Here is a 25,603-nt window from a genome sequence, read left to right as displayed (position 1 = left end):
TATATATATATATATATATATATATATGTGTATGTGTGTGTGTGTGTGTACCTTATATATATGTTACTACAATCATATTACTACAAAAAATATAATTGGAGTAATAATATTTTTAGTTAGGACAACTATTTTTTTCTGTCAGTGCAGAAATATACTATCAGTAGGATAAAGGATGGCTTTGAAATTCGGAAATAAAGACTTGGCCAAATTCGTGCTATCTCTGTATTCGGCCATGTACTTTCTGAACGACTCACGTACAACATTATATTCGATCGATCATAGATAATAGAATCCTGATGATTTTAGTTCAACATCAATATTACCAAAAAAGATGATCAATGACGTTAATGTCAATAGCAGAGTTGCAAAATTATACGCACGAGCTTACGTCACGATTTCTCCTATTCTGATTATCCAGACACCTGGCGATCCTTTATCAAGCTTTATCGGCATGTAAGGCGAATCGCGTCTCTGATCCGATTACGTTCGAATATCACGTTTCTACAATTTACTCGGGCAGTCCGGACGGAGATTACACCCGCGGCATGCTTCGCCGCAAGTGTAGCCTATCTCGTCGTCGGGGTAAGGACCAAAGTACGGTCTCAAGCAAATGAAGTTACATCCGCGAGTGCAGCTGGAGCCGTTTCAAAGGACCTATCTGAAAGGCGATCTAATTTAGAGCGTTACGAAGGTGGTTGCGCGATTCCAGCTGGCTGGCCTGCCGGGTCAAGAAACTTTCGTCTTCGAGGCGACTCGCTCTCCTCCCCCTGCCCCCTCCTCCCTACGCGGAAAAGCGAAATTCATTACGCAATCGCAGAATTTCGGTCGAGTCGTTCGAAAGCAAACGCGCAAATTGGCGAGCTCGCGAGGCCCGTGTCCTGTTGCGTGTTTTCGGCGCGAATTCGCGACGCGTTCTCTCCGCGGAAAGCAGAGAGTACAATCGCAATGTTGGTGGCACCAACCACCAACGCGGAAACTCTCTCGCGGTTCCGAATTGATCGTTCCGCCGAATTACTTCGGAATTAATTGCTGCACATGAACTACGTGGGTCTTCGCTTCGCGGATTTCGCGAAAATCATTTCGGCTTCGTGCTTTCGCTGCCCTCGTCGATCAAAATTTCCGCACGTCCACGAAATCCCCACAACAGTTCTCTCGTAATTCGTGCGCTGAGAAAAATACCAATCTACTGCTGAAGCAAGACGATTACTACTCGGTTTAGTTTCCTTTTTCGATGTAAAGGTTACTTTCGGCGAAAAATATTTTCTTGGTGAGATAGTCTTCTGATGTGTGCTCGTCACCAATTTGGGAAGCTCATTATCATACGCTCAAAGGAAAGATTCGTTCTCTTTACACGAGAACATCATGAAATTTTGTCCGAGAGGAAGTTGGCTCGACAAGCAAACAGAATATCTGTTTTAATTTAACCCTAATAACCCGAACAACCACTGTAGTGGTGCAGTGGGAATGTCATGTTTTTTACCAATCTATCCTTTGACATACACGAAAAATTTCCGGTTTAAAAACTAGGGCAAAAGTGGCCCAAAAACCCAAACTGTAGTAAGACTTAATATTCTCGATTAAAATGTTAAACTTATCACGTTGAGAAAAAAAAGAAGTGATCAGCCCAAATAAAATTATAATCACTTTTAGTCTTAACCACATTTTTTATTGTTCTACTAACGCAAAAATGGCAGTGGTAACACGCATATAAAGTTATTGTTGCTAATATTATAGTAGAATTTAATGAAAAAATAGTCTCCTTCACCATAATTTGTAGTTAATTATTTCTCTATGTAATTACAAATACTAACAATTTTTTTCTCATTATAAGATTCAGAAGGTATTCTAAACTTAAATAAATTTGATGCTAGTGATGAACTTATGACAGATTTACGGATACATAAACTTACAAAATGCGTGAGACAAGTAACACACTGAGAAAAAATATTTGAAAATTTATTTGCGGGTGTGGGAGGCAAAAATTTATTTCGCAGAAATTAACTTTATTTCGCAGGAATAAACTTTATATCACACAAATAAATTTTCAAATACTTTCTTCTCAGTGCACTTACTCGAATGCAGTATGCATTTCTCTGTATGTGCGCATTCTCTCCCACCTCCGCAAATCTCTCCATCCGCGAAATAGTTTACACGCAGAAAAAAACTAGTTTCCAGAGCTAAAAAATAGTTGTGGCAGATAAGATGTATCACTGAAATAGGGACAGCTAATGTCGATACTGCCGAAGCTAAATTTATTCGTTGTTTAAACTTAGATGTTACAGCGAGAAATATTAGCTGCTAAAAACAAATGACTATAGCAAATGATTGTAGCTGTACGACAAACTGCTTTAATATATGCATACGATAAGAAATTTAGGAATAGCTGCCATTTTCTTAGCTACTTGAAATAATGTGCATTTTTAATGTCACCTAACATATTTGTATTTCATAACGAATGCATTTTAGCTGTCAATTCTTAGCAGTAACAGCTAAACGATTAGTCTTTTGACTAAGTTTGAATCAGCTACCGCGTTTAGCTGATATTACTAAGTCATTTTTTGTGTGTATAAAACTGCTCGCTTTCTTATCTCCGGCAGAGACAGATAAGCACACGTACAGCTCCGTCATTCACGAGATATTTTCAACACGCTCTGTTTGAAAGCGTTCCGATAGGGGTAAGAGGAAGGGGGACAATCGAACACAATCGTCTCTTTCGTCAATGGTGAAGTCAAGGTAACTTTCTTCGGCGGCGGCGTCAATCGATTCCACGCCTCGCACGCGTGTCCGGCAAACCGAGAAAATCGCAAGCACGACGTTGCGTAAGCGCTTCCGGTTTTCCACGAGATGCGCGCGGACCTTGGAACAACGAGAAGTGAAAACGTGTCGAACGCTCAGGCCGTACGATGACACCATTGCGTCTTAATCATATTCAATCTCAGCAAGAGTCGAGAGCCAGAAAGTCGTGGAAACGTCCACGTTTCTGCCTCACGACAAATTATGTTTGTTGCACCACGTAAGTGAAAGTAACAAAGACGCTTCCCGTTTTTTCTCGCGCACTATTACCGGCGGCGTCGTCGTGAAATCCACCGAACTGCTGATTTATCACGTCAGATTTATAATAATCAGGTAATCGTCGAGGCGGTCACGCGTCCTTTCGAGTGAGCACGTTAATTCCGGTGCGACAATAATAGTGGACCAAGGTGAGATACGCGAGAAACTATGAAATTGAGCGTGACACAGCCCGAAGGTTATCTATTAAGCGTTGGATTAACGCACACCTCAATGCCAGGTAAAATTGCGCCGATAAAAATCATTATTCGTAATTGTGCTGACGCGCGCACAGTGATATCGGCTCGCGAGTCTTGTTTTCAAAGGCAAATATGCCAAGTTCGTGCTTGGCAAGAGAACACGCGCAATCGAAAGACCGGCGAACCGGACCTTCAGCGCGATTATCACCTTACCAAGGCCTACACTGAGAAAAAAAATGGTTGAGTTAATGAGACTCCGCTTGAATGAGCAAAATTCGTTCAAGCGGGCGTTTAGTCGACTGAACGATATAGTTACTGTGATGAGTTATTAATTGATTTACAGTGATTTGATCGATAAGCACATCAACGCAACTTATCCGTTACACTACGCGTAATTTGTTCAATAGATACATATTATAATTTATAATTATAATATTTTGTTTACCGCCGATTTTGTCGATCTTGCTTTTCTTTATTCTCAGTGTAATTAGATCGTCGAATAGACAATCGAGAGTCAGTTACTTGGCTTCACTAAGTTCGCCATTTGGTTTCGCTAAGCGGTCTCTCCGACTCTCTTACTTAGCATAACTTATCGCAAATGTAATTCGCGCAGTGCAACATGGAACACTCGGCTACGTCTCGATCATATTAAAATAACCGTGTCTCGAGTCTGTCAACCATCAAAATATTAACTTCATTTTTAGCGAAATTCGGAAATCTTTATAAAATCTTTACAAAAATTTTCTCAATTACAATTGAGAAAAAATTTCTCTTTCCTTCGAGTAAAAAAATATATTTTCCTAAAACATCATCTTTTCATTCAAGCAATTGTTTATTCTACTTAAACAAAAGAATTTAAATAATGTATAAATAACATGTAATATACAATAAATTTAAATGTGTTATTAATACCGAATAAATATTTTTTATTTTTCAGGCATTTTTTCTCTCAGTATAATCTATTATATATTATTCTTTTTTACTTTCTCGAATCAAGAGGAATACGTTTACTTGAAGCCCTCTTATTAAGCGCCCTCTTATTAAGGCAATTTCTATCAAGAATAAGACTCGTAGAGAAGAGACGAAATTTCTCTAAGTTTAAGAATATTGTGCTTAGAATATCTTTTGATTTTAAAAGAACTCTCTCGTATAAAGCTATATATAGAAAAATTTCATTAAGGATGAGATTGTTTTTTTCTTTTGAATAATTCCATGTCGCACCGCGCTGGCTTAACAATACATAAAGACAAAAGTGGTACTTACTCCCTCGTGGACCGTAGAACTTAACGGAGAATTCATTTAGCCCTCCTAGGATTGTCACCTCGTGTTTGCTTTCTATACTGTTTGTGCGAAGTCAAGGAAAATAATTTTCTCTTCTTTCCGTCATTTCTCGCGCAATGTGTGCGTTCGCGACGCACAAGGCAGAAGAACAGAAGAGGGCGAAGTAGAAAGAGATGAAGAAAGAGAATGACAAATCACAGGTCGCCTGCCGTCGACGACAAACGACACGGTAATCAGCGTAACGATGCGCTTGGAAAATTGAAATGGAAGTAAGAGAAGATGCAAAACTGTGCCAGGCCGACCGTTACAGCGCGGCCATCTAAACCGGTACAATGCACGAACGCTCGAGTGACAAAGCGTATCATCTCTTTTCCTCTCTCTTTCTCTCTCTCTGCCTCTCTGTTTATTTTTTTTTTTTTTGCGCAATAAAAGTAACTGCGCGTGGGGAGGATATGGATCGAACTTGCGTCGAGTCAATAAACCACCCGTTTTAAAATCTCTGTCCCTTTGTGCTGACTCATACTCCCTTTGCCAACATGGATGTAAACAGAACTTTATAAAACTTTATAAAAACTGAAATTCAGAGCACAGGCGTTTCTCCTCTTCGTAATTTGAGCGATGACATAGTTTAGATATCTGTTGGTGATTCCATAATTATCGCGTTCGAAAATTCAAGTAATAATTTGAAATTTGGGCTCGCGGAACGCGCTAACATTTTCTATTGGCAAAATACATCTCTTGACTGTCTTGACAGTCGTACGAAGTTTCGACACTAGAAATCGTGAATCTATAAAAACAAAAAAAATACATATATATATATATATATATATATATATATATATATATATATATATATATATATATATCACAAATGAAAAGTGAAAACACGGATTAATCCGGACACAACCATTAGTCCAGATGGATGTCTGGAAGGCCCGCGAAAGGAAGCATTTTAGCTTCGTTTATCATGCATAACTACACGCGTGCTCAAGATTCCTACATCGCGTATGAATACAGAACGTGCTTAAAAAGGACAGAGATTGCGATAATTCTCACGCATACACACACACACAACACGCATTCACACACGCATGTGCCCAGTGTCGGGGCGGCAGCACGCTAACGCAGGTCGCTGGCTCGGCTTATCGTTTGTGTAGGAGCGGAACTTTCGATGCGTGCGTTAGAAAGTGCTTATCTAAACGGCACGTTCGGCGGAAGGTGAGTTACCGTTTTTCCCGAGAGACCGAACGCACGGCTTGGCGAACACACGCAGCGAGCGCGGTTGCGTATGAAACGCAAGTGCTGCAGGATTTTCTAACAAAGTCCGTCACGGCGGGATGAATCATAAAAGCGGATTTCACTTGGACGCACGCGAAACCTCGAAAATGAGCGGACCGATGACGCCTTCCGCTATCAATTTCTTTTTCTGAAGGTACAATTTTGTTTTACTTTCACTTCATTAAATACATCAATATAATGTGATTTTACCAAAAAAATTCAAAGTTTTGACGCCAAAGGAGTAAGACAGTGATGTCTCACTAGAGTCTCTGAAAGGGCATATTTGTCCCAACAGACAATTTTTAAGAAGTAGAGTGATAGCTAATGTGTTCTAAATGCCAGAAAAACTGCTTATTTAATTGAATAAGGTTATTATGGCAATAATAGCAAAAGCATATATTCACTAGAGAGTTAAGGAATTCATGAAATGTTGAAAATCGTGGAAAAATTGAATGTAACAATCATCGTGATGAAAAACATTCTTTGTAATAAAGTCACATGCGATTTGTCCGCATTGTTCCGCATGAGGAATTCAATGAATATCGAATATTGCAATTCTATAACCTTCTGGTAACGTGTGCTCTTCTGGTAAAAGCAACACAGATAACCATTATTCCGGTGCAACTTCGTAAAAAGTGATATCATCCAAGTGAAAAAGTTAACATTATAAATGCCACATATCAGCAAACGCAAGAATAGAAGCAAGAATAGTGTTCACTGGACCGTTTTAGTGCAATGATCGATTGTAGATCAAAAAGCTACGGTTTTATGCTTTAAATGGCATTATACTGAGCGAAACATGGCGAAATAGTATTATGAAATTACTTCCAAACCAAATGTTTAGATAATAAAGTAAATATATAAAAACGTAATTTTATTTGATAAATAGTAGATTTATTATGAGTAGCTCCCTTGACGCGCTACTGAAAATACGCTCCTTGGATGTGCCTTGAAAATGCATATCTGACAAATAAACTCCTTAAGCCCTTCACTACCGATAACGAGAATTCTCGTCATTTAAGTAGAGTTAACGCGCATCGCGAGATTCACGACGACGAGACGTAAAGAGGAAGAGGATTCATCCTGCAATTTGTGCTTGCTTCAGACAGACTTCCCAGATAGACTTTCACGATTGTCGCGGCGTGAAGTAATCGATGAGGGAAACTTTTCGATAATCTGTTAAATTGCCTTTATAAATGTGAATATACTGTATTGAATTAATCGTTAAATTCGCGTTCTAAAAATACATACCAGAGATCAGAGATTTTTAACACATTTCAGGCGCTAAGATCGCTCTTTTTGTTTCAAGTTCCGTTTTTTTTCTTTACACGAGCGTTCCGTGTAAGATTTATTATACAACTTGATAGTCAGAAAGGTGTACTTAGCTCTCGATTATACGTCAAGAATATGGTCGCTGATAAATAATGAACTCCTTAAGGAGCAATAAGACGCAAAAGACGGGGCAATTTTTCGTCACGGAAATTGAGCTATCATGTCGGGAGATCTCGCATCGAGTACTCGTCAGCTTACCCTATCCTCACGACCTGTCGCATCCGTCGTGTTTCGCGCGTTTCAGCGAGTGCTCGAGCCGGCGAGATAAGCCGTGTCATAATTTATGAGAGTTGTACTTTTATCGCGGTGAAATCTGCGCGCCGTAACAACAATAAAAAGGCCGCCTTAATTAAATTATTCAACGGGCCGTGGGGGCCTGACGCTCAGCAGCGCGACGGTATTTTTTTTTTCACGTAGCGTTGAAACACGAAAACACTATTAATATTCCTACGTCGAATTTCATCGGCGAGCGCGCGGCGCGTTGCCTACGATAAAAAATGAAACGCCCCGTTGAAATATTCAAACGTGAAGTTTCGTAAAAGCATCAATAGTAACGACATTAATTTCTGCCGTTTACTCGCCGCGTTGATTAACTGCAGAATATTTCCCGTTACAAAAACTCACCACGGGCGAAATGGCCGGGGGAGCGTCAAAAATAAAATCCCGACAGAAAATCCCCGGCTTCAAATAATATTTTATCTATACAGTGAACAAACAGCACTGTTCCCGCCGCGCCCTATTCTCTTAAAACCATTTCACGTGTCGAAGATACTTTGAAAACAACCTTTTAGCGCACACGTCGACCACAGGTGTACGAGATAAAATAAAAGAGGGGTGAGAGATACAAAAAAAAGTAAATAATTTTCTGGATATAAAATGACCGAATGATTTCGCCAATATCGATAAGTGCGATCGCACTGCCTACGATTACATCGCGCACGGAAAAGGAAAATCACGTGAGCGCTAAACGACGCTAACCTTTTCGTTAGCAATTTTGTTTCTTGAAAGTACAATTTTCCTTTCGCTTTTACTTTGTTAAACGCAATAATATAGCTTAAAAAATAATATAGCTTAAATATAATATAGCTTAAAAAATTAATAGTGAGATTAAAAATTAGATAAAAAGTATGACAGAAATTAGATAATAAATTTTAAATAGTGTTCACTTGCAATTTCTACTTCAACAACCTTTTCTCTCAAAGGATATTGTACAAGAATTATTCTTGAGATCCTTTCGAGAGTCCAAGAATTAAAGACCAAAACATTAATAATGCCCAGAATTAGATGTGTTCGGGGATTGATACTTTTGCATTATGCTCCGTGTTTGTGTACGCAGAGAGTTACATATTCATATTCAAAGACCAAAATAATCAGAATAGCTAAAACTGAATACATGTCCGAGCGATTTACTCGTATCCTACGGTAACCGTGGCTCTCTTTGCCAGTCGCGAGAGAGCGGTCGCGAGCCGCGTTCGGTTACGTGGCGGAGCGGCTCTGACGGGCGCGTTACACCCGGGCTCTCACCTGAGGCAGGTGGCTTCGAGAGGCTCGTTGTTGTCCGGAGGATCGCGCAGCGCGAACGCGTACCGATCCCGCAGCGCGCGTTTCTCAAGGCGCGACGCCCTGCCGTGTAGTAGTAGTAGTAGTAAATATATACACGGCGACGGAACAATGGACGGATGCACGTAGGAAATGAATGTGGAATCGCACGTGGGTCTCGACCCTTGCACGCGCGGGACTCTTAATCGCTTTCCCGTGGCAACGCGACGCGATAGAGACGCGCGCCATCGTCGTCGCACGCGCGGCATTGATTAGGACTCGATCGTGTCCCTCCGCCTCTTTGCCCTGGATCTCATCCGGAACGTTCCAGGAAGCTGGTACATAAATTCCCGGCGTTCTATTATAACGCTAGTGGTTCCGACTATCGTGTCGCCTATACGCCGACGGTGCTCTTATTTACTCGATCACGAGTGATATTAGGAAGCGCTCTTGTGATGAGAGATACTAGGAAAACAATAGATAAGATCTATCAAGAACAGTAGCTCGAAATTAACTTGGAATTGCGCCTATACTGAGAGGGAAAATGTCGAGAAAATAAGAAATATTTACTCGCAATATGTGCTGATAACATATTTACTTAGATCTAAATATATTTATTTGAATAATAAACAACTACTTTCATGGAAAGTAAACAATTTTAAGAAAATGCATTACCATTTTCGTATTTAAAATATATTTTATATTAGTAAGAGCAAATATGTCACGTGAGTACGCAAATAAATATCTTTTTATTTCTTATATTTTTTTCTTCCTTTCAGTGCGACGAGTCCTCGAGATTTTTCCTCGCGGCTCCTACAGCGCGCTCCGCGTCCGCGTTTTTGAAAATGTTATTACGATCGCATTCAAAGCCGGAACGTACACGTGAGACGAAATAGAAAGAGCACAAGTGAGTCCAGCGGAACCTACGTCGACACATTACGAAAGTCGCAGTCTGCACTCCGAGCGGAAACACGACGATGAAGTACGTCTCTCCCTCTCTCGGTTTCTCTCTCGGAATAGTGAGATGCTAAAAAACCAAAGACCTCTTAGAAAGGAAAACGCGTGGACGACGGAGCGGAAGGAAATCGCGCCAAACCACCAGCTGCGCTCTAACGTTCCGATTCGATCGTTCAATTTCTCGTTATGACAGACACACGAGCGTTGCCTCGTATGTAAGTCACACACTACCACAAAGAGAATAAGCGAGAACACGCGAGAGAGAGAGAGAGAGAGAGAGAGAGAGAGAGAGAGAGAGACCGCGGCAGCGCGCTGAAAGTCGTACTTTTCCCCGGCTCGAATCCGCAATCAACGGCCTTTCCCCGTTACTCCCATTATCATAGAATAATGGAGATATCATCTCGCGTGTGTCTCATCAAACGATCATCTCTATTCATGTGCTCTAATATACACGGCTGAATTAGCGCGACGGTGCAGGCATCCTGTTACGGAACGACGGCATGTGCTACTGACAGACGCGCACATCCAGCGCGTTATTAGAGAACATATCGCCTCCATATTTCAACGCGCGCCGTAACATCAGCGCTGACGAACTGGAAATGAAAACGGGCGAATGCGCCAGACGAGAAAAAATTAAAAACAGGAAAAAAAGACGGAAAAAGATACGATATTAACTATTGAAAGCGACGCGCGTCCGCCGACACGCTGGTTGAAGCGAACAAAATGTGTGAAGTCCGTTTCGAAATCGCCGTCGCGAAATGCTCGGCTCTCTTCTCTCCGCTACGTTACGAAATATTAGATCGGTGCAAAAGGTTTGTCGAACAAAAAACGATATTGCATCCAATTTTGAAGGTATAATATTTTCACGAATAAAATGTACGAACACAAAACGCACGAACTCAAACAGACTTCCACGATCAGTGCGACGTGAAACAATTGATCATGGCAATTTTACGATTCTTTTAATTAGTTATGAAGCAAGTATATTGTACTGAATTAATTAAAATTACATCATACAATAATATAGTTTTATATAATGTATACTTAATATATATTTAATTTCATGTGACTAAACAATGTTGATTTAATAATATATGTATAATTTAATGTAACCTTTTTGTTAAATTGATAGAGCAGCGAATTTACTAAAAGTTGCACTCAAATTTTCACATTGTATTTTACATTTCGTTATCGAATATCGTTTGGAGCTAATTTTGACCATCTTTTTTTCATATTTCCATTTCGTCACTCCATATGATAAATATAAGCGCATTAGGAACCATTTACATAGGATGCAATCTCTGATCCTCTAGTAAAGTTACTGTCGAATTTGTGTGTCATTGTGGATATATTCTAAGACATTTAACTTTTTTTCAGAAGACTTTTTTATCCTCTTTTAATGCCCAAATTTCCTACGAGCATTTAACAGAAAAATCTTTTGCACCAACCTAAGGTGGAAGGCAAGGGATTCAAATCACGAGCGAGAATCACGGTGGAGTAGCTCGTATCGCCGTTCGTTTCGGAGCGAAGCGGAACAAAACTGATCGCGATAATCTCGCGAAATAGTGCGAATAAATTCGCGCGCGAGTCGCCGCCGCCGAGCGACACGCATTTGCGAGGAATGCATTGTGCAAAATGAGCGCAACGTTTAATCCAATTGAGCGGCACGCCCGGCCCGGTCGACGAAATCATCCGGGCGGAAGTTCCTAAAGGCGCAGTAAACGCTCCGTGGATTTTACGTGCGCTCCCATCGGCCCTGAGCGTGCATACGCAAGACACACCGTGTACGAGCAGAGACGGAAACGATTGCTCAATCCCGGAGGACCGTTATGTGTTCCCTTCCGCCATCCGATATTGTTGTTTACAACGTCGAGCGAGTCGACGGAGCGCCCCCACGTTTCGTCTCGTTCATTTCTCTGCGTTCTCCATTATCTATTACATTGCTCTAATGCTTTGCCGACTCTATCGGCCCGCTCCTATGTCCTAATCCGAGAAACGGATCCCCTCCTCATCTCTCTCAACACTTCACGGTCGTGTATAGAAAGGCAAATGGTTTAACACGAATTTACGTCGAACGAGCGAACGAATACATAAGTCAATGAGTGTCGAATCTCTGCGAGTAGGCAGATAAATGATTCAACAGATCTCCATAAGAAACGAGGAAATAGATACGAGTCTAAGATCTAACGGCTAAATATTAACGGCTATTACTTGAAACTCGTCTCAAGTGAGATATTCAAATTTGAATTCAGCATTAGATAAACTTTTTTTTGTTAAATCGTGCGCAATTACAGATATAAATGCCATATATATCATACTTCAAGTGAAAAAATGACGTATCATAGTGGACGATAAGAGATGATATAAGATGATTTCAGTTGAAAAACTTGGATCTAAATCTTAATAAAAATCGGGCAGTAGCCGGCATTCTCGGTCTATACTTCGGTATTTTTGTGCGAATTCGATCAAATATTAAAATAATTAGAAAATAAATAACTAAATAATAAATAACAATTATTTCTCCGCATACATACAATGTTGGGTCTGTGAGATTCGAACGAGTATTCAATCGCTCATCAATTTCCGTAGAGGATCCGAAAAAATTTCAAAATAGTTCAAAATCTGTTTGCGATTTTTATCTTATTATACTACTATCTTATAGCCTGAAGCTTCTCCATATTTCTGCCAAAAAAATGTAATCAAAAATATTGGTTTTCCATAAAGTTATGACAGTTTAAAGTTGAGGTTAAAAACTTGGCAAACCTAGATCGTATTATACATCTAAAAAAAATATGATTGTACGCGGAGAGTTAAGAAATAATTAATAAATAATTAATGAAACTTAATTGATAAATATCCGTACACATTAAAATAAAAATAATTATTATTAAGAAATGCCTATGCATCTTAATATTCAATCAAATTCGCACAAGAGTACTGGCCGACCGCCAGCAACTGGACATTTTGTCGCATCTCACACGAGAGATTTCAGGTGACAAGTGTTAATGCGGACCTAAGGGACATATCTCCACGGAATCGAGGCGGCAGAGCGTGACAACACGGAAAGAATGCAGCGAGAAATAGGAAGATAATGGGACTGCGGTTGAAGACGATCGACGTAGGAGAAATCGGCCCGCGGGTAAACGAATCACAGCGGCCCTCTACTTTCTAAGGTGAGTCAATTTAAGCTGCATTAGATTCGTAACAGCCGGGAATTGCTATCAAAGATACCAGAGCGCAGGATCGAGAGGCCTCTCGATCGTCGGGCCGAAGAAATCAAGGCGCGCGCACCAAGACACTACGTTTTCTAACGTGCGTGGCTGCATCTGGCGACGAGAAACGGAGGAGCCGTCGACTTGGCGATCGAGTACGCAGGAACTACGGACGAGGACGACGGCGACGACGGTGCATCGGCGATGGATCGATTCGCCGACTCCGCAGTGCGTCCGCAAAATGTGAGCCGCGATCGGATCTTCGCGGTAAAATCGCCAAGGATCGCGAGAAAAGTTGTTGCACGCGCGAATAATCGCATTTCCCTCACGGACTCGCTGTTTTCCCCGACGAGAGGCGATCTCCCCCCGGCGAATTCGACGCGGGGAAACACGCGAGAAACGAGCGTGTAGTATCCCCTCCGTAAAGTACTCTCTAAAGTATAATCAATTGTATTCCTCATTGAAATGATACTATACTTATAAGTGCTGGTCCAGTTATAAGTATAACAATCGGAAAAATCTCGCCAATTTTATTAATCAGTCAACAGTAGCGACTATTCCCATTATTAATGCATTTTGCAAACACAGACAGTGTCCTTAAGCATGATGTGCATGGAAATCGTTTAATTCCGTCGTTACAAACGCAAAAACTTGAATTTGGTATAACGTAGAGCGAATTCGTCCATTATAGATTTTGCAGGAAATTTCACTTCTACAAGTTAAAATTAGTGAGAAATAAGGCGAGGTCGTAAAATGTTCTCACTGAAAATCAGTGTACATTCACTGATTATTAGTATATATAGAAGTATTTTTATTTAATGAGCAAGAAACAATAAGAATGTTCAGAAACGATTAGATACAATCGGTGGTGCAAAATGATTCAGACATAATGAAGTTGGAAGCTCAACAAACTATCAAAATTAGGAATCATTACCGATGAATTTAATAATAATAATGTGATTAAATAATAATAATAATGTAATTAAAAACACTAAATAACAGTAATATTAATAATTAGTAATGCAATTACTAAGCAAACTCGTCAATAATATTTCTCAATTTGTACAGTTTGAAGAACTTCCAACTTTACAGTGTCTAAGCCGTTTTAAAGCTCATTGCAAGTGGCCGGGAATTGTTACTTTTGCCTTATTTCTCGATGCTTCCTATAAAAACAAAGAAAAGAAAATAGCAACGACGCGACGTTACGCTTAGATAATCTGGCTGCACGTGCGGAATGAAAAGACCTTCGACTGAATCGCGTTCAGAAGCGCGCGACGTGGTGCAGCGCGACCGCGGCACTTACATTTTTATGACGCACGCGTTATTATTAATTAACAGCGACACGCTGCGTCGCGAGACACGCGGAAAGCAGCGTGTAACCGGCTCGGTGAAACCCGCCGTCGTATCCCCGATGCCCTTTCGCACACACGAGCAAAAGCGCCTGAGCGCGAGCCATTATAGAGAGCCATTAACGATCCTTCCTCTCTCTCTCTCTTTCTCTTTCTCCCCCTTCTCGCTATCTCTCCTATCTACCCGCCTATCTTTCTCTGTCGAGAATCTCGTTAATTACGGCGTAATTGATTAAGTTGATTTCGGCCGGATACACAAGGAAATTTCTGTAACGGCGTGCAACAACGCAAATTGCGTTACACGCGATACCCGCGACCGTCTCTCCCTTGCGACGATCCTGCTCGCAATCCACGTAGATGTGATTTATCGCCATCGAATGATAGTCCAGCCGTCGAATAATAAGCGGCGAAACCGGGGAACAATACGACGGGCCGTTTCGCGAAACTGCGCGCTGATGAGTCGCGGACGATACACGCTTTGAGCGTACTCTCGTGGGACGGATTATCGTTTAATGTGTAAACAATAAATAAATGTAATTTGATAATTAAGATTTCTGATATCTTGTCGCGAAACTCTTGATCGACGACGTCGATTCTTGCGTGCCATTTTCAAATAAAAACACTTGAGATCGATTGAACACACTTGTAAAACGCTTCGAAAACCATGCCTTCCTTATCCTTAATAGTCGATAAGCTGTCGTAATATTAACGTGACACGCAATTTCCCTCCTCAACCCACCTTTTCTCATGATTTTTTCACATTAACTTTACTGCTATTTATTGACTGTTGAGGGAAAAGGATACTTACAGAAAAATACATACTGCATTCAAATTAATATTATTTGTTTCGAATATTTCATGAATCTATATCGTAAGTTTCTTATACATGACAAATTTATTCACAAAATATTCTGAATCCTCGAAAGTTTAATAAAGAATATTAAAATAAAACAAAAATTTAGTGTGAATCGAACTAACTTTATTTTCGACAAAGTTTTACCGTATTTTTTCAAGAGGAATTATTTCTTCTTTTTTGAATATATAAATTTTACTCAATGGATATATCTCAAGAAAATTATCTAGAAAATATTGTTTGTGTATGTGTGTCAAAGATAACCATTACTTAAAAGAAGGAAAGTAAACCGAGTAATTGCATTTTCTAAGCAGTTGAATATTTCTCTGTGTACAGTCTCCGCAGTTATACTTTGCAAGTATAGTCAAGCGATCTGAAGATCCTTTTAAAACATCTCTTTATTTAAAAATGCAAGAACTTTCTCATCTACGACATCAGAACTAAAACATGACCGCGGTGAGTAACCAGGAGCTTTAAAACTAAAATTATCAATAGGATTATAGAAGATTTTTTTTTCCTCTATATGTTAAGCGTGACAAACTGGATAAACTAAGTTAAAATAATATATGTAAATTTTAGTTGTATAATATAGTTGTCAATTTTGACGTGATATTCAATAATGGTAATAGATGCAAATTCCCGATCGACCGATGTGTGAACATGCACGATAAAAGATATTGAGACAAAGGATCAAAAGTTGCAACTTTTCGTGGGGAAATTGCGAGAAAAGTGTTGTGTAACGCGCGGTAATTCTACGAAGGGCGCTAACCCGCGCTTCATGTCCCGTCGTGCGAGAGGAGAGAGAAAGCGAGAAATTTATCTCTAATAAAGAGCCGCATCCTCAATTACACGTTCGTGCGCGCAAGTTGCGAATACAAAGGAGCGCGGATGGTAAATTCCGCCGCGTGATCGTCCGCGAAGCGAGCGATGGCGTCGCCGTCGTTTTCCTGCGACGCGCTCCTAGCGCACAGACTACCGCATCACTCATCGACGTTAAACAAGACGCGGCTAATTACTCTAATTAGACACCGCCTGTCATGCGCGGAGGATTCGACTTCGAGGACCGTTACGAATAAAAGCCATCAATTTCTCCGCTTACGGCGCGCGTTTCCGTCATCTCGGGAAGCCCGTCTGCCACGCGAACAATCGCTAACAATCCGAGTATCGTCTCCCGACGATGTACGGAGCGCGTCCTAGAATTACCGTATTCCCGCTCGACCGTGCAGAAAGGAAGGAAGAACCGCGAGAGCCGTTCCAATGCCGATCTTATTCGCCGCAGTGTGATCGAGAGAATGGGGGATCTCCGGGATTTTACACTCTAAGTGGCTTGGAAATTTCACTCGAAAAATAGAATGACAGCCGAGTCGCTCGAATTCGAGCTGCTTTTTTCACTCCTGTAGAGTGAATTCTCCACTCTAAATGGTTGACTGAATATTTTCACTCGAAATTGTGAAGTGGAATCTGATGCATTCCATCGTCAACCTCCTATTTACTACAATCGATTGAAACATTCGCTCATATATTGTCAGAATCCACCCTAATCTTGTGGGAAATATTCTGTCCTGCAGCTTCGAGTACCTTCACTATCGCCATGAGTGAAAATACTGCCACTTTTCACTTCAAGAAATTTAGAGAATATGACAATGAAGTAATTTTTCCTAAACAGTTACGAGCGGAGACTATTTTATCCGTGACTTTTTACGTATACTCCAGAGTTGGACGCGTAAATTATGATACTCCGCATCTTCATGCAGACAGCGTGAGTTATGTAGGAGACGTCATCTACGTAGACAATGAGTGATCTACGCGGAAAAGAACAGTATAGTTAACTCACATGTGACTCACTGATTATGTTAAGCAAATTCAATAGTGAAATATGGAACAACTAATTATATGGTTGCTACACAGAGCACATGTCAATCTGATTGCCTCCAACCAGAGTGTAACTATGATAATTTTCACCAAACTGATTTCTAATTGCCACTAACAAATCACGCGCAATTACATTAATATAATTGATGTATCATTTCGACATAGTTTTGATATACCAAATATTCTGGTTATATGCACCATATCTTTTTTTATTCCATGTATGGATGTTATATTTGAATAACGTATGGTTTGCTAAAGAATTAATGAAACAAAGTTTATATCTTCATTTAATCTCTGGAGAATCCTGAGAGAGATAAATTTATAAACGTTGTTTGCTAAATGAATCAGTCCATTCTCTGGTCGGACTCTTACCTTCAAAGTTCAATCTACCAATGAGTCATACAATGGAATAAAAAGTTCATGCAATTTCTCATCTTTGTCTGAGCAATTTGCCTGAGAAAAATTGATCTTTGTCATCTGTCCGAGAAATATTGCGTCGCATTTATAATTAATATACCCGAAATAATATCGCATTTATAATTATTATACTCGAAACAGATACTATAACCGTTTTATAATTTGATTATTCTCTTTGGTATGCTTTAACATAATTTACAATATTCTACATAATTTACGCGTTGTCTACATGAAGAAAGACGTGTACTCACATCACGTAGACAATAGGTAAACAATTCGCGTAGACATAATCCTAAAATCTACGGCACAGCCTTGGTATATTTAAATCATCTACGTAATCACGGTATATTACACAGTACGTAATTACAATACATTTTCTTTACGATGACTCCATTGTTGGAGCCGAACAATATTATCCTGCAATGCCTTCCCCTCTCCCACAATTATCACAATCAAGATACTTGTTTAAAAAAAATAATATATATACACACAATATTTCAATTGAAATCAAAGAATTTTCAAATAACTAAATAAAAACCGATAAAGAAAAACTCGCTACTGAGGAATTATGTCTCCGTTATCGTGACCGAAAACATTCATCTGAACATGCAGCTGCATTAAAACTCGGCTGAAATAACTAAGAGTAATTGACTGTGAGTAGAAACCTCCTACACGAATCTTTCCGTTCCTACAACCGAGTTTTTCATTTGATCCTCGAGTGACAGAAAATTCGCTAACGATGTTGTTTCTTCCATACAATTTGAAATGTTCATTGGTGACCCCTGGAAATTCTTTCGTAATGCTTATCAGCGATAAGGTTATATATATTTCCGACCAATTAGAATTTAGGGCATATAGCGATAAAATTTCAAGACTCGTGCGGAAGGCGTTAAAGGAGATCTTTTCTAGAGCCCAAACAGGTTCCACATTTCGCGACATCGCTGCGAAAATGGCCCGTTCGCGCGACGCTTGGCATATATCTACGGGACGAGCGATCACGCACTTCCCACGCAGTTACGCACCGAGGAGCAACGCGGCGAAACGCAAGGTCTCCGTCGGTATTTGCATTCGCAGTATGAATCGAGCGACGTAACGAAGAAGGGAAAGGCAGAAAACGCAGAAGCACGGCGACGATATCGCTCGTCGTCGTCGTCGACGACGTCGGCGGCGATGGCGACGGTGGGGGAAGCGCGGTAAGGTCGATCAGCTGGCGAGCGAGACGAGGCGAGGAAGGAAGACAAAGAGTGCACACGCATGCCCGCATCGGTAGTCGTGAAACATCGTAATACAGCCGAGTACACGTGTACATATGTGCACGTATAGAGCGCGGCGTGGGCGAGAATTCATCGGGCCGACAAAGTGGGCCGACCTCTTCGCGCCGACGACGCTCGTCGGCTTACGAAGGGATGGCCGGAAAAAAGGGGGTGAAAACGTCACGTGTATCGCGCGTATCCGAGTACACACAGCGAGAAAAACGTCCGCGAGAAGATACATGCAGAAAAATACGTATTGAAAACAAGATTTTGTTGTCAAAATGAGAATTTTATACACCGGGCCAAGATTAGTCAAAATGGAATCAACCAGATATCTGGTAATCGCAACCAAAAATTTCATTGCCACTATGCGTATTTTGCATTCTCAACTATATATGTACTTGACACATAAAATATGAAACACGTCAAAAAATCGTATGTACCAGGTACTTTAATACCAAATACAAAAATACTTCTTTACGTGTGCATTCAGGTGAAGAGAATCGATTCTTCTTTCGACTACACGATATACTGATAAAAAAATGTTAAATATTTGTAACTATAATCGCATAGAAAAATAATTACTATAAATTATGATCACGAATTTTTTTTCATTAAATTCTACTATATTGTTACTGATAATAACCTCATGTGCATGCTACTATCACAATTTTCATGTTAGGACAACCAAAATATATGGTTAGGACAAAAAATGACTATAACTAATTAGATCAACCGTTTTCTCTCTCATTGCTATGAGCTTTTCTCAAACTTGTGATGGACATATTTTAAGTTTATTATCAAGAAAATATTCCTCATTGAAAACATTCATTATTTACAAGAAGAAAAGTAAACTGATTAACCGCTTTTCTTATCAATATGTTTCTGCGTATATACACCAAAAAATATCATTTTGCTACTCAGAGAAGCGATTACTCTCTCAGTTTATTTTCCTTCTTTTAAATAATAGTTATCTTCAGTAATAAAATCTAATAGAAATAAAATTAGAATTATATTTTTCTGTATGTACACTGAAGTTATTATTTATAAGAAGGAAATTCAACTAATAACGAATTCGATTGGATGCAGTAGTGCGCACCAGTATACACTCCTCTCCTCTCCTAAAGCCTGTATTACAATCCATTCTTATATTTGAGATTATTCCTAAATTCCCTTCCGAATGTTCTACAGCCAATAAAATGATCTATACAGCATCTGAAGATAAACTTAAGACGACTTTAAAAATATAAGGATAAACTATAAATACACCTTAAATATCAGAACGGACTATGATACAGGCCTTAGTGTGTCCTGGTGCGCACCAGCGCATCTGATCGAATTCGCCATAAATAACCGCTTTTCTTAACAACAGAATAATATTTTTCTGTATGTGCACACAGAAAAGCTTCTATTGCTGAGAAAAGCGATTACCCAGTTTACTTTCCTTCTCTGAAGTAGCTATCTTCAACGAAAATATTTGCTTAGATGATAATCTCAAAATATACTCATCGCGGATTTTAGAAATGTTTATCGTATATTCGAGAGAAGAATTTACCCTCATTACGAGAATCATAAAACCTTCATTGAGAAAAACGTTGGCTCAACTCTATGTAGATAAGTAATTTCGGTTTTAATTTAATGTTTAAGTTGATATTCTTCATTAAAATGGTGAACTCACAAAGAGATTCAGAATGCATGTTGAATAAATTCGATACTTATAACGAACCTGTGACGGATTCACGGATGTGTAAACTTATGAAATCCTTGAAACAAGTGACGTTTACTCGAATGCAGTGTGTACTTTTCTGTGTGCAAAGGAAGTTCGGAGAGCCCCAAGATACGAATGCCGAAATGGACGTGTGAACGCGCACATGCGACACCGTAGGGTATTTTAAACGGGTGCTCAAATCCTCAGTATCGATCGAAATGCAATTCGACGATGTTTCGAAAACGGTGTCGTTTGAAGCAATGGATTCGAATTGAGGCGCGATTTAAATCGACGCGCGTGTCGCACAATTCGAGCGCGCGGTAATCCCGCGAGATCGCGGCCGATATTGTTCGGTGGGAGAATCTCTGCAAAAACAAAAAGAAAAGCAAAAAAATACCGTGTCGCGCACACGAGATGACAAAAGTTCCGTGTGACAGTAGCGGAAGAGCCAGCGGGCGAGTGGAAATCGGCGTAATAAGCGCGAACGCAACGACCGAGACTCAAAATAGACTGTCACTGCCACAAGCGACGACTGACACATCGTGTGTCGGTCATGCGAGCCGAAGACTTTCCAGAGACTCGAAAATGCACGTGTACACACGCCTGGCGGAACGAACGCGACGCATCCAATTTGTTTCGCTCGTCAAGGTGCCTTGCAACATTAATGTGCACGCCCCGACAGAGGCGCGATCGATATCGCGCGGGGCGAGGAGAAGAACCGAAAAGCCGCGCCAGGAAGGCACGTTACAAGGAGATTACGCGAGACCGACACGCGCCCTTTCATTCTCGTTCGTACGAAGATAAATCCGTTGAATTTTTAAGCGGCGCACGCGAGCTCTGGAAGGCAAATGCGACAAATCCGATTCAGAGGGGTGAGAGGAAACTGAGGAGGCGAGACAGGAAGAAAGAGAAAAAGAGTTAAGAAATGAGACACGCGGTGTCACGTTGTTTGTTTTGAGAAGATTCGCGAATTTTCTTCGGCCGCGCGTCACCGCGAAAACAAACGTTCGATGTTCTCTACGACGCGTTGCGCAAGCAAGTGTGATATCTGCGCGATTTAAGGTCGCGGCTTTCACGTGAACCGCCGTAAGGTCCCCGCTGTCTTCGGCTGAATATCGATAACCGCGCGACGATTAACCGATGAATTGAGTTATACAATATTGAAAACATCGCGAGGGCATAAGCATCAACTTTGCGGTGGCGATAATCGCGGCCGGCGGCGAGCATCATCGAATGAACCGCTGCTTCTCGGGCATTAATCGATGAGAACTTTCTTAGACCAAAACAATCGGCAACTCTATGATCAAAACTGATAAATCGCCACATGTGTAATCGCGAATAATTTTATCAATTGATAAGTTTGATTATTAATCAGTGTACAATCAATCGTACCAATTTGACGTTTGATTGGTAACTAATTTCATCAATCGATGAAATTGTTTATGACTTTACATATGACGATTGATTAATTTCGATTATTGATCCGCCGACTATTTTTGCCATAGAAGATTTTATCAAAGAAAATATATTAATAATTAATTTCATCGAACACTGGAATTGCTTGCGACTTTATGACGATAAATTTTTATTACTGATTTGCCGGTTATTATTATTTGCCGGTTATCAAAAAAAATTTTATCAAAGAAAATTGATCAGGATATAATTATTAATCAGTATATAAATCACATTAAAATTTAATTCATTGGATCAATCGATGAAATTACTTGTAATTTTATATATGACGACTGATTAATTTTAATGATTGATTTGCCGATTATTTTAGTTGAAGAAAATTTTACCCATTAATCAAGTACATCAAGCAAATTAATCAGTGTACAAGCAATTATATCAATGCTCGATTAATAATTGATTTCACAGAGAAAAAAATTTGGTTAGATTAGCCAAATATCTGATAAAATATAAGCGAATCAGAATTCCGGTTAAAGTTATCAGAGTTCTGTTCATGTTGATTAAATTTCTGAACCAGAACTTTGCAACTGTTCAACTTAAACAATTGCAAGTTTTGATGGATCAGAAATCTTGTAAGATTAAAACCAGAATCTTGTTAACTCGAACAGAATTCTGATAACTTCAACCGGAATTTCAATTCGTCCATTATACCAGATATTTGATTCTATTTCTTCTATTTTTTCCGTTCATCAATCAATGAAATGTGATATTGATGATCGATTAATTTTGATGAACAATCTGCCGCTTATTGTAGCCAAAGAAAATTTTCATTGATTAATGCCTAACATTGTTCTCAAGTATTTTTTTCACGACACTCCTTCCACGCACAGTGCGCGCTACCATCACCGACGACGGCGTTATCGCGATAAACAAAGACGGTTTATCAGTAGTTAGACGCACGCTACACTTTTTAGATTAAAGTACTGAGTCTCGCCATTACACTTTTTTTGCGCGTTATACATGTCGTCCAAGAGCGAGAGGTTCCCGATAACTTGTCCAGATACACTTTTATTATTATCACAACGTGAGACAATCGCGCGCGATAAAGGAAACTTTTAAATGTCTTAAATTACATATATTTGGTTTAAATAAAGAGAATTTAGATTTAAATAAATATGTTAATGGCACCCATCAAAGAAATATTTGTTGATTTTAAGGTAATTTTTCCCTCAGTGCGTATCACATTCTATATGACATCATTTTGAGTACATTTCGATAATTTCTTTTATTTTCCTATCTCTATTTCATCATTCTTTACAATAAATACGAGCGCCGAATAAACCACTCGTAAGGGATGCGCAACCTTTACAGATCGACTAGTAAAAAAGCTGCTGTCAAACCCACGTACACCTGTCTACCTGGGAAAGATCAACGAGCGATCGATCGGAGAGAGTCTGAGAGTCGCCGGCGCGATTTGCATCGTCACTTGGCCGGCGCGCAGGAATAGCGAAAGTACGCGATGTGTCGTGAAATGCATTAGTTATCTCATTCGGCCGTAACCTCGAGAAAGCAACTTAACACGCCGGGGTTAACGAGCTGTGCCGCGTACGGCGGGAGCTCGCGCGACTGGCGAGCGAGCGAGCGAGCAAACGAACGAGCGAGCAAATTGGATTATCGAACCGCGCGCGTTGTATTCCACCTGTTACGAATACCGGACAGCGCATAAAATTAGGCGCGACCGGGAGTTACATCGATCGCAAACGCTACTATCCCGCTGCATCTCTCCGCGCGTTGCATTGCGCGAGGCGCAGTTCGGCGGGCACGCGTGTACGAGAATAATCTCGACGCTCGCATTTCACACGACAACACGGCATTTCGCGAGGAGGAGGAGGAGGAGGAGAAAAAGGATCCGCGAGCCAAGAGACACCGTCGCGAATACGATGTGTTTACGCATAGGCCATAATATCGCGCGGATCTGACGTGCGATTCGAGGGCCGAGTCGGGAGATCTTGATTTTCGTTCGTCGACGTGGAATCCGCGACAATCGTACCGATCGCGCGACTTTCGTAAATACGACCGGTTTCGAATATTTCGGCAACACTTCGTATCCGTCATTCGTACGAATTCAATTTGTATACAACGTATTTATGTAACGTACATCATTACGTTTGGAATCTCGTGAAATTACGTGCCATTTCGACCCGATAATTACACACACATTAAGAAAAAAATGTTTAGTACTTGTAACTATAATCACATAAAAAAAGAAATAATCATTATAAATAATGATTCTACTATAATGTTAGTGATAATAACCTTATATTATATGCATGTTACTACTATCATTTTTGTGTTAGAACAGTCAAAAAATATAGTTATACCAAAAAATTTTTAAGTATAATTACATTAACTATAATTTTAATAAACTATAATTTTAGTTAGATCAACCGTTCTTTTTTTCAATGCAAAAAAGTATCCTTCTACACAGAAAGAAAAAACATTTATTTTTTAGACACTAATAACATATTTACTTGCACTAATATTACATATGTTTATACAAAGAAAAATATTGTTCAAATAAAAAAATATATATTTTCTTAAAATCTCAGCTCTCTCTCTCTCTCTCTCTCTCTCTCTCTCCCCCTCCCTCTCTCTCTCTCTCTCTCTCTTTCCATGAAAACAATTCTTTATTCTATTTAAAAATCAAAATATTTATATTTAAGTAAATATGTTATTATCCTTTTTATTATTCAATATTCTTGATGAAGATAATAAACTTATTAGAACTCCAAATGTGTTTTAAACTTGATGTGTGTGATGAACTTATGAAATAAATTCGTGAAATATCATTCACTTGAGCGCAGCATGTATCTTTCTTGGTATCACTTATCACGCTCGGCACAGTGATCTTTTGTCAATTCAACTACATTAACATTAAGCTTGTTAATTAAACCGCGTCGAGAATGGGATATTGCATTAGTCGCGTTTCCCACTAGAAAAGTGGGATACCAATTTCTCGAGGAGAAATATTTATTGTAAATGAAATTCATAAAAACGTGTATGGAGTACGATTCTCAATTCGCGGTGAATATGAGGCTGATAATTAAGCCGTGGGATTACACTTATTTTCCAGTCCGGTAGCTATTTATCGCGTCAATTTTAATTCCGAACGCAGGCTTGCTCGCCCGCTCGTTCACTTGCTCGTAACTGTTATATTTTCGTGCCTTTTACGTAAAATTTCCTTTTTCCCCTTCTTTATGTCCATATCTTGCCGGCGATATAATATCGCGCCACGACGTGTAAACGCATCGCGCCGTTAGCCTCGCTCGCTTGCGCCGCGAGATAATTCTCCTTGCTACGATAATTAAACGCACGATGTATTTCCCGAGGCGTGTATCGATTCACGTCCCTGTATCTCGAGGAGTCTCCTCTCGCCGCGCTATAATAATCCCCGAAGCTCTCCGTCGCGACCTTCGAACCCGTCGCGTTTATCGCGATGAATAAAAGAATTATATTACGGATGCGCACGGCCGCGCTATCACCGTCTCCTCGTCGTCGTCGTCGTTCTGTAAAAAGTTCGACAACGCGTAATAAAGGAGAAGATAAAAAAAATATCTAAGTATCGACGAAGTATCGAGAATTGGAACGCGCCGCCTCACTTCGCGGACGAAGAGACGGAGGAAGTCGCGCATCGCGCGACTGCAGAGTTAAACAACAAATGTGTCGATTACGGGCCCCAACGCCGCGCGTTGGCGTTAATTAAACTTTCTTTCTTCCACTATCAGCGTGTTATCTCTCAGGCGCATCGGCCAGTTAATCTCTCTCCCTCTCCCTCTTTTTTTTTCTCCCGCTTCGAGAAGATAAAAAGAACGCGTCATCTAAAAGCAGTCATCT

General features: G+C 40.1%; 1 protein-coding gene across 1 annotated transcript in view; it reads right to left on the bottom strand.

Moving 5' to 3' along the window:
• The window catches only part of LOC116842130 (ubiquitin-conjugating enzyme E2 H), a 62,422-nt gene that overhangs the window by 33,363 nt on the left and 3,456 nt on the right, over nt 1-25,603 (bottom strand). Inside the window, exon 3 of the mRNA XM_032810876.1 lies at nt 4,512-4,588. Coding sequence (XP_032666767.1) covers nt 4,512-4,588 — 77 coding nt within the window. The remainder of the gene's footprint in view (nt 1-4,511; nt 4,589-25,603) is intronic.

Source organism: Odontomachus brunneus, unplaced genomic scaffold (genome assembly GCF_010583005.1).
Source record: "Odontomachus brunneus isolate Ranch 3 - 2012 unplaced genomic scaffold, Obru_v1 Obru_scaffold_021, whole genome shotgun sequence".
NCBI classification, from domain to species: domain Eukaryota; kingdom Metazoa; phylum Arthropoda; class Insecta; order Hymenoptera; family Formicidae; genus Odontomachus; species Odontomachus brunneus.
The sequence above is the reverse complement of the archived record's forward strand: the minus strand, read 5'-3'. Positions and strand labels throughout refer to the sequence as shown.